Source organism: Lampetra planeri, chromosome 9 (genome assembly GCF_965212315.1).
Source record: "Lampetra planeri chromosome 9, kcLamPlan1.2.h2, whole genome shotgun sequence".
Taxonomy (NCBI): Eukaryota; Metazoa; Chordata; class Hyperoartia; order Petromyzontiformes; family Petromyzontidae; genus Lampetra; species Lampetra planeri.
Genome location: NC_136115.1, coordinates 13,926,487 through 13,936,939, shown reverse-complemented (window position 1 = coordinate 13,936,939; position 10,453 = coordinate 13,926,487). Strand labels below are relative to the sequence as shown.

The window sequence follows — 10,453 nt, the reverse complement described above, 5'->3', positions numbered from 1 at the left end:
GTAGTCGTAGTGGGTGGTGGTGGTGGTGGTGGTGGCGGAGGGCGGAGAGGCGACGGACAACGAGGCAGGACGGACGATGCTTTCAGCGACATAAGTGTGGGGCTTGAGGCGACGCAAATCACGTAGAGGCAGTCGTACTTAATAATAAAGCGACAACGCATTTGCGAAACGACGAAAAAGGGGGAGTCGTAAATCGGTGTATCCCTGTAGCACGAACATGGACAGGCGTACACCTGTCCATGTCCTTATCACAGCTTATTGTCCTTCCCCCGCATCTCCGATGAGCGCAGCTGGCTACGTACGGCGCGAAAGAAGTTCAATATGCACACGGCACACACGTACGCACAGCACACACGCACGCACAGCACACACTTACGCACAGCACACACGCACGCACAGCACACACGTGCTTACAGCACACACTTACGCACAGCACACACGCACAGCACACACGCACAGCACACACGCACAGCACACACTTACGCACAGCACACACTTACGCACGACACACACGCACGCACAGCACATACTTACGCACAGCACACACTTACGCACAGCACACACGTACGCACGACACACACGCACGCACAGCACACACTTACGCACAGCACACACGCACAGCACACACGCACAGCACACACGCACGCACAGCACACACTTACGCACAGCACACACGCACGGCACACACGCACAGCACACACTTACGCACAGCACACACGTACGGCACACACGCACCGCACACACTTACGCACAGCACACACTTACGCACAGCACACACTTACGCACAGCACACACGTACGCACAGCACACACTTACGCACAGCACACACTTACGCACAGCACACACGCGCGCACGGCACACATGTACGCACATCCCGACTCCGAACCGATCCCGAGGAGCGTCCCCAGAAAAGTGCCGCGCGAGAGACGTTCAACGCCCAGCAGTGATTGCGCGACTTCACGCGCGCGCCAAGCCGCATGCGAGCCGGCGCTTCACCGCGCCCCGAAAACCCTCGAGGACGAGGAGCCTCCTCTTCCTGCTCCACTCCGCAATCGCTCGCCCTCTGGCCGCCCGCCCGCTGCTGCAGTGATGACGCGGCTCTCTCGAGAAAGGGAGCAGCTCCCACCCCGAACTCTGCAGCAACCACCACCACCACCCCCCGCCCCCATTCGCCAAGGCTCCCTGTGAGGTCGTTCTCCTGCCCCCTCTCCCTTCCCAGGATATCGCTCTCCAAAAAACATTGCCCGAACAGACTGTTGGGGCAAGTGCTGTTTGCGAGCGCCTATGAAGGCCGGCACGGCAACACGAGAGGGGTGGGTGGCCAGCACCACGCCCGACCGCCTTTGTCTCCCCAATGGCGATGTTTCACACATCGCATGAGATGCTCACTTGAGGCTGAGTCGACCTAGGCGCGGCCCATAACCGTTTCAGATAATTACCGTCACTGGTGTTGGCCGCAAGCGGGAATCCAATTCGGGTCACCGGTTTCGTAGCGCAGCGTAGCGCTCACCACTACACCACCGCCACTCTCATCTTACGAGCTCCCCTCTCTCCCTCGACCACTGCCAAATATCTGCCATCGTCAGCAGCCCCCCCCCCAACCCTCCGCATGGCCCCTAGACCCCCCCCCCGTGTAACTCACTTGAGGCTGAGTCGACCTAGGCGCGGCCCATGACCGTTTCAGATAATTACCGTCACTGGTGTTGGCCGCAAGCGGGAATCCAATTCGGGTCACCGGTTTCGTAGCGCAGCGTAGCGCTCACCACTACACCACCGCCACTCTCATCTTACGAGCTCCCCTTTCTCCCTCGACCACTGCCAAATATCTGCCATCGTCAGCAGCCCCCCCAACCCTCCGCATGGCCCCTAGACCCCCCCCCCCCCCCCGTGTAACTCTGGCACGCGCGCGAGGAGCGGCCACTCCCCTCTCTGTTGCCCGTGAATCGATCCGTGATGGATTGATGTCTCCCAATGCTGACGCGCCCGCTCGTCCCATATATAAGCGACGCGCCCGCCGTGCCGCATTCGACACAGCCAGCGAGACGAGAAGACCCAGCCCAGCCACAGCACAAGACCAGCCCGCCCCGGCATTCCTAAAGGTACAGAATTTCTCCCTCGACTCGGTAAGACGACTGCTCGAAGGGTGGTTGGTGGTGGTGGCGGCGCGGTGGTTTTGCGCGCCCGGCAACCTGAGTTCGATTCCCGGCCACGGCTAACATCAGTGGCGAGTGGATATCTGACCGGGTCCTGCATTGCGGCCCCCACCCTGTGCTGACCAGCGTGCTGAAGTCTGGTTAAGCAACCACCCTCCTCCCCCACCCCTATGGGCCGACTCGGCGTGCGGAGGCCTTCATCCAGCAGTGGAGTGACACGAGGAACTCCTGCGCATGGTCGGTGATTGTTACGTCGTAAAGGGAAGAGCGGCGAGCGGAGTTTGTGCAGAGAAACCGAAGTCCCTCCTCCTGCTCCGCGCGTCTCGTCTCGCCGTCGGTGGCACCGCACGTGGCCGCCACCGCACGTGGCCGCGACGCGGCGGTCCAGCGGTCGCTCGCTCGTCGCTTATAGCGGGAGGGGGGCTCTAGCCCTCCACATCTCACCAGTGGCGTAGTAAAGTACACTACCAGCTCAGGGGGAGAGGGGTGGGCCATCTGTCAGGTGGGGCCCCAATACTGCTCGAATAACAACAACAACACGTGGAACGCAACTGAAAGTATTTACATAAAAAGTAATAAACCGCGTTTTAAATAAGCGTTGTTGTTCTTTTACACTGTTGTTGAAAACAGATCTAACGGTGGTTGCCACGGGGGGGGGGGGGGGCAACTCGTAGCTTTGGCCACCAGTTGTGGTGGGGGGGAGAAAGGCACCCCCTGCCTGCCCCACGCGAAGTTACGCTCCTGCCCACGACCTTCTCTTCACCTCTCACGACTCTGTCCCATCCCGCACTCAACGCTCCCGATCTCGAACCACGCCGAGTCGCCTTGTGCCCCACAGGGACAGCTGCCACCGGGAGTGCCTCTTTTCGCAATGTTTGAAATGAGATGTGAAGCGCTCTGAGACTCCCATGCTTATATATATATGTATCAAAAACAAATCATTATCATCATCACTATCGCTAAACTCCTCAGTATTTAATTCTCAGAAGTTAAGCAGAACCGTGCCTGGTTAGCACTGTACTTGCATGGGAGACTGCCAGCGAATGCCAGGCGTTGTTGTCGGCTTGGGCTGCTTAGGTAGCCAAACGATTATGTATATCAGTGACGGATTGTAGAATCCATCTCTGCGATGACATTTGCCCTCTGGTATGCGTGATGGGGTGTTATCCGGTTTTATCCGGTTTTTATCCTACTTTAAGTCAAATATTAATGAATAGAAATGTCCAAACATCCCAATGTCGCATCAGGAGTAATCTGGCGAACGAAGGGTGAGACAACGATATCCTGCTGGGTTTAATCATTGGTACTATCATCATCAACCATCCTACCTCAAACGAGTAGCAGACAGCATCGTGTTCCGAGACAGCGCCTGGTGGGTCACATCAATGTGCAATAGCCGGAGCGGAATTTTCTTTTTAATATTGCGCAGTGATCGAGATGATAATGATCAAGAATGTTTCACAACACCGCGCAGACGTGAACTCAACCCCACGCAGCAGCAGGAGCACGCGTGAGTGACATTCACACCGAGCGCTTTGTGTGTGCGTGCGCGTGGTCTTTTAAAGACCTCTCTCGTTGAAGCACAGGAGGAAGACGAAGCAAGAGGAATGGACGCTCTGAAGAAAGGCTTCTCCAAGGCGAAAGAGGGCGTGAGCTCTGCCGCAGAGAAGACGAAGCAGGGCGTGACGGACGCGGCCGGGAAAACCAAGGACGGAGTCGTGGCCGTGGGTAAGGGTGGCGCGCGCACTCCGCACGGGGACAGCTGCACACGCGCTGAGCTCTCCTCTGAAAAATTTACTGGATGTCTGTGGCACAAAGGAGATTTGTAGCTCATCGTATTCCGCCAGGGTAACTACACGTGACAATGGGCTTGCATAATGCGCATGCGTAAGGGACGTTGGTTACCATGTAAAAAAAAACAACCGGCAATGGATACCCATTATAATTTATCTGCATTCAATAATCCCCCACCACACTTCGCTCTAGAAGGGCTCACAAGTGATGTAATCACATCTGCACCTCTATTTAAGGAACGAAACAGGAGGATTTATCCGCAAATGTGGCTGTCGCCTGATGAAGCTCGTTGCAATTACTGGTGAAACGTCGTAACTCAGATTGTAAATGTTGTGGCGTGGCTCTCCAACACACCGGTGTGCTGTACTAGTGACGAATTGGCCATGTTCTGTTTACGTGACAAACCTTACTAGTTGGCTGTGTCGGGTGGTGGCGGGTTTAACGACACATTTATATATTTACGCGATCTAATACAAAAAAAAATCTGTATTATGGATGATATTGGTCGCGAAAGACTTTGTGTTAAATCAATACATATACTGATTGATTTTGATATACCATCGTCATCGTTTACTGTCCATCTCTCCACGCCGTGTCAAGGTGTCGAGATGTTAACGCCCTCGCCTGGTCTACAGGAGGGCGTGGGTTCGATCCCGACTCTGACGATGACTGCTGCATATTTGGGAGTCTCCCTGGTCTCTCTCCCTGTGGTCGCGTGGATTTTTCTCCGGGTCCTCCGATTTAGAATCAACACGCATTCGGAGTCTTAAATATTCCACGTGATGGTAAACCTCTTTTGTGAGCTATCATTTGTGATAGCCACGTCGTCGCTTCAGAAAAAAAGAACTTTATGACTCAGTTGACCTTACCTGGGGTCATCGGCGTTGATTGACCATACTTCACCACGATGGTCAATTTGGAGTTGGTTCAGAGTGAAAGGTGGCGTGGGGGATAACAGAAGCGATCTGGTTAGTCTTCATCTCTGACGTTAGTCGTGGGCGGGAATCGAACTCAGGTGGCTGGGTTCACAGCGCAGCGCGTAGCCCACTGCTGCACAGCTCGCCCACCGCGGCAATTGCGAATGTTTCTCGTGAACCAAAGCCCCCCCAACGAATCTCCTGTGCAGCGGCGTAACCTGTCTCGGTGAGCCGGCGGTGCCACTGCACCGGGGAGCCACAGGCCAGAGGGGGGGGGGGGGGCCCAGGCACCAGGGCTACGAAGAGGGGGGGGGCGATTGAACAGCGCCCCCCACCCCCCCGGCCCATGCTAAGCACGCCGAGGGATCCGTGTCACCATTTCCAACTGCAGCAGAGTAGTGGAAGTTGATGCGCAGCACGGCGCAGGCAGGTCGCTCGTGAAATAGAAGCCAATAGCTCAGTGGGGCTTCAAAATTAGTTTAGTTGTTATTTGTGTAGATATGTTAAAGTGATTTGCTTGCCTGCCCTATACCCTGCACTGTTTGTTGTTCTGGCGTTCTGACCCCGTGCCCCTTACTGGATATCTGTGAAAAAGAGCTTATTAGCTCATCGGATTCTTCCTGCAGTATAAATACAGATTCTGAAGTGGCAATTGAAGGCAGCTTAGAATCATGCAAAGTGTGCCCTCTGTGTGTATGGGTAGTTCTCACTGGGTAGTGCTCGGATGGGTGACCACCAACAGCAGTCACAGGACTGCGCGGCTACGTGGCTGTGTGTGTAGAACTTCTTTCGCACCGCACGTAGCCAACCGTGCCAATCGCAGGTGCTGGAGAGCAGAGGGCAGTGCCGCATAACCAAGTTGCTGTACTGCACTATACACTACCGCGTCTATGCCCCCCTCTCTCCCCCCACCATAACGAACTCGCAGTGACCAGTGTGGGGAAGTATGGTCTATAACTCGCTGCGACACGAGCACGTTCACGGATTGTAATTCTGTGATGTAATTTACAAGTTCAAATTGTTCTTATATTTGGATTTGGATTCATGGCACGGATAATTGTTTATCCTGTTTACAGTAAGTTCTTGCGTAGATTTCATCGAAATTATTCGGCTTTGTTCTTGTTAATTTGCTCGCATCCACCATGCAATATCCATAACTATAGCCACTGCTAATGGTCTATGGATTTCTACGTAACTCTATGGATCTCTACGTTACTCTATGGATCTCCACGTAACTCTATGGATCTCTACGTAACTCTATGGATCTCTACGTAACTCTGTGAATCTCTACGTAACTCTATGAATCTCTACGTAACTCTGTGGATCGCTACGCAACCATATGGATCTCTGCGTAACTCTGGATTTCAGTGTAACTCTATGGATCTCTGCGTAACTCTATGGATCTCTACGTAACTGCCAGCACTGGCGACATAATTTGGCTGCGTCCGTTCTCGTGACCGAGCTGCCGAGCCCAGGGAGACTCTCAAAGCGACACGGCCAGCAGCAAGTTGGGTAGGGGGTGGGGGGGATTACGTTGAGACGTAGGCAAGAAAATAAAAAAGATCAAAGAATATAACGCAGTGACGCTCGCTGCAGGGCAATTGCGTCACCGCAGTGTGGCGAGGGGAGGGGGTGATGTGCATGGCTCAGGGCGTGGCGCTGCGATCCGATTAAAATAAAAAACGGACTGCGACGGGAATAGCCGATCGTGAAAGATGGTCTCGTACTAGAGCCGCCACGTGTCTCGCCTCCCTCGTGGCCCGCAGGCACCAAGACCAAGGACGGCGTGGCTCACGGAGTCAGCACCGGTACGGCGACTCATCCCATCCGCGGCTCACCGCACGTCTCTCCCTCACTTCACCAGTGGGGGTCGGGGGGTCGGCGATCTGCGCATCTTGAGCCGCACGAGGCTGATGGCTTGCCACCCAACCGCATCGTATTAGCCACGTTGCATTGGCGGCTCTTGAAATGTTGACGGGGTTTTAAAAAAAATATTTGACAACCGAATCCGAAGCAAAATATTTGGCTCTTCTTGGTTCTGTAATTTGGCTGCCGACCTCTGCACTCGACGATTCGTCATTCAGGCCCCGGAGCTGAACGGGACGCGTGGAGTGGCACTGCGGTGGCAGGGCTGCGCAATCAGACGCACACACGCACACACACCAATACACAATGAAAACCACGAGACATAGTTGTCAATCCCGCACTCAGGGCACCACGGTGGCTAGGAGATGTTAGCTACCTCGCCTGGTATACAGGAGATCGTGGGTTCGATCTCGACCCTGACGATGCCTGCTCTATATTTGGAGTTTGCGTGTTTCCTCTCTCCCCGTGGTCGCGTAGATTTTGCTCCAGATTCCCCCCACACATTAATAAACACGCGTTTCGATTATTTGGCTGCTATGAATGTCCACATGAGCGGCTACTTCGTTGAGCTATAACTTTTGGCCAGGCCGCTTCTGAAAAAGAGCTACACAATTTAGTGGGCCTTACCTGGTAAAACAAAAATAAATGTTTATACTTTGGATAGTTTATGAGCGGCATGGTAAAGAATGATGAAACGTCACCCATGACCCAAAATGGCGTGGGGAGGCCCTCATCCAGCAGTGGATTGGCAGTACAGGAATATAGATCACGTGGCTGAGTGGCGTGGTTGCCGTGGCGACGCTGTCACCGCAGTGGCCGGGAAGACGAAGGAGGGGGCCCAGGCGGTGGGGGGCGCCGTGGTGAGCGGCGCCAACGCCGTGGCCACCAAGACGGTGCAGAGCGCCGAGAACGTCGCCTCCGCCGCGGGGATACACGCCAAGGAGCGCAAGGTGGGGAGGGGGGGGGGGGCACGGGGTGGGAGGGGGGCACGGGGTGGGGGGGGTACGGGGTGGGGGGGCACAGGGTGGGGGTGGCACGGGGTGGGGGGGCACGGGGTGGGGAGCACGGTGTGGGGGGGGGGGGTACGGGGTGGGGGGCATAGGGGGGGGGTACGGGGTGGGGGGCACAGGGGGGGGGGCACAGAGTGAATGTGTGGGGGGGGGGGGGGGCACGGTACGGGGAGGACAGGGGACACGGTGGGGGGGTGCAGTTTGCCCTCGGCCTCAGATCTGGAGGGGACCCCGTCTGGCAACTCCCCGACCGGCTTTCAAAACAACAAAAATGCTGCTTCGTGTTAGAGCCCAGAGCGCGTCTATATCGGCAGAGCAACGTGGTGCAAAACGTCCGGCGCGCTGTCCTGCTGTGTGTATCAAGGCCGTAGCCATGGAGTCAACATCGGGGGGGATCAAATCTTCCAGGGGGTCTAGGGCCCCCCTCCCCCAGAAAAAAAATCTAAATTTTAAAACAAATTTCCTAAAATATAAAAAAATGCACTAACACATGGGATGGACTTTTTTACAATAATGTCAAACAGTGTATTGTATTACATTGCTCTGTTTTTTATGTTTTACCTTTTCTTGTTTCATTGTATGTAATGACAGAGATTAGGGATTTATAAAGTACAATTACCACAATCATATAAATATAAATCTATGCATTGTTATATGAAGACAAGGTTTTGGCAAATTTTAGTTTTTATTTACACAGCATAGAATTTTTTTAAAATATTGTTTATAGCAAAATATTGGGGGGGGGGATATTTTGAACATATTTGAATATTGGGGGGATGTGTCCCCCCCATTATATATTATAATTACGGCCTTGGTTTGTATCGTGGGCTACGCGCGTTTCATCCGGCCGCGTCTCATCACAGGATGAGGACAAAGAGGCGGAGGGGGAGACGGCACCTGGAGCGGACGAGGCTGCACCACAGGCAAGGACAAGATCTCTTGAGACATTACACTCAACCTCACTCACACGCACGCACACACACACGGGTCGTGTGTTACACACACAACACGTTAGCGCAGCGGTCAGCGCGCTGCGCTACGAACGCGGCGACCCGAGTTCGATTCCCGCTCACGGCCAACACCCGTGACGATTATCTGAAGTGGTCCTGGGCTTTCCCGAGGTCAACTCAGCCTCGAATGTGTACCTGGTGCGGTGGATAAGCATTGCCACTCGGGATACAAAGGCGGCCGGGCGTGGTGCTAGCCACCCACCCCGCTCGCGTGCCTTACCGGCCTTCATAGGTGCTCACTAACAGCACTTTCACCAACACCTGCATTATTGGTTTTAGCACCTCCAGTGTTATTCTGTTTTCATCATCTCGATACCGGCCAAAAAGGGTCCCACAGATAAAACACAGCAACTGCGGTTTTGAAAATGGTGAACGTCCTCACCTCGCATGATTGTGCGCCGAGCAGCGCGGCAACGCAAAGCTACTCTTCAATAAAACCGTTCTGGTTCTTTTTCAATATTTTACAGGAGTCGTAAAGTTCCGCGGAATCTGCTGCTCGTGCCGCCCGTGCCGACCATTTGACGTCTGGGGGATGCGTTTGTCGTCGCTGCCACCACGCTCAGCACCTCGCCCGCTCAGCACCACCACGCTCAGCGCCTCGCCCGCTCAGCGCCACCACGCTCAGCACCACCACACTTAGCACCACCGCGCTCAGCACCACCACGCTCAGCACCACCACGCTCAGTGCCTCGCCCGCTCAGCGCCTCGCCCGCTCAGCACCACCACGCTCAGCACCACCACACTCAGCGCCACTACACTCAGCACCACCGCGCTCAGCGCCACCACTCTCAGCACCTCGCTCGCTCAGCACCACCACGCTCAGCGCCTCACCCGCTCAGCACCACCGCCCTCAACGTCTCGCCCACTCAGCACCACTACACTCAGCACCACCACGCTCAGCACCACCACTCTCAGCACCACCACTCTCAGCACCTCGCCCGCTCAGCACCACCGCGCTCAGCGCCACCACTCTCAGTGCCTCGCCCGCTCAGCACCACCGGACTCAGCACCACCACTCTCAGCACCTCGCCCGCTCAGCACCACCGCGCTCAGCACCACCCCGCTCAGCACCACCGCGCTCAGCGCCACCACGCTCAGCACCACCCCGCTCAGCACCACCGCGCTCAGCGCCACCGCGCTCAGCGCCTCGCCCGCTCAGCGCCACTACACTCAGCACCACCGCGCTCAGCACCACCCCGCTCAGCACCACCGCGCTCAGCGCCTCGCCCGCTCAGCGCCACTACACTCAGCACCACCGCGCTCAGCACCACCCCGCTCAGCACCACCACGCTCAGCGTCTCGCCCGCTAGGTGCCACTACACTCAGCACCACCACATTTAGAACCACCGCGCTCAGCGCCACCACACTCAGCACCACCACACTCAGCACCACCACACTCAGCACCACCACGCTCAGCGTCTCGCCCGCTCAGCACCAGCACGCGCAGCTCGTCACAATAAACGATCGCAGCATTCGCTGTGGACCTGGTCTCTGCTTGCAATAAATTTCCTTTTAAAGAGCGCCGCTGCATTTGCTCGTTTGGAAGATGGCTTACTTCCAATAGCACCGAAAGCCCCTCGAACCGAAGTGATTACTTCAAAGTCACTTTGAAGTAAACACTCTAACTAATTGGACTATTTTCCCGTGGTATGCAGTTGCCATCAGCACGAGTTAATTGGTCACCGATTCAAGTACTGGCACGC

At 55.5% G+C, this 10,453-nt stretch overlaps 1 protein-coding gene across 1 annotated transcript; it reads left to right on the top strand.

The window, feature by feature from the left end:
- Nucleotides 1–1,941: 1,941 nt before the first annotated feature.
- Nucleotides 1,942–10,233, top strand: LOC144720724 (uncharacterized). The gene is made up of 6 exons (XM_078597713.1): nucleotides 1,942–2,099; nucleotides 3,719–3,881; nucleotides 6,631–6,672; nucleotides 7,544–7,680; nucleotides 8,604–8,663; nucleotides 9,218–10,233. The coding sequence occupies exons 1-6, from the start codon at nucleotides 1,962–1,964 to the stop codon at nucleotides 9,224–9,226; spliced, it is 549 nt and encodes a 182-aa protein (XP_078453839.1). The 5' UTR covers nucleotides 1,942–1,961; the 3' UTR covers nucleotides 9,227–10,233.
- The last annotated feature ends 220 nt before the right edge of the window (nucleotides 10,234–10,453 follow it).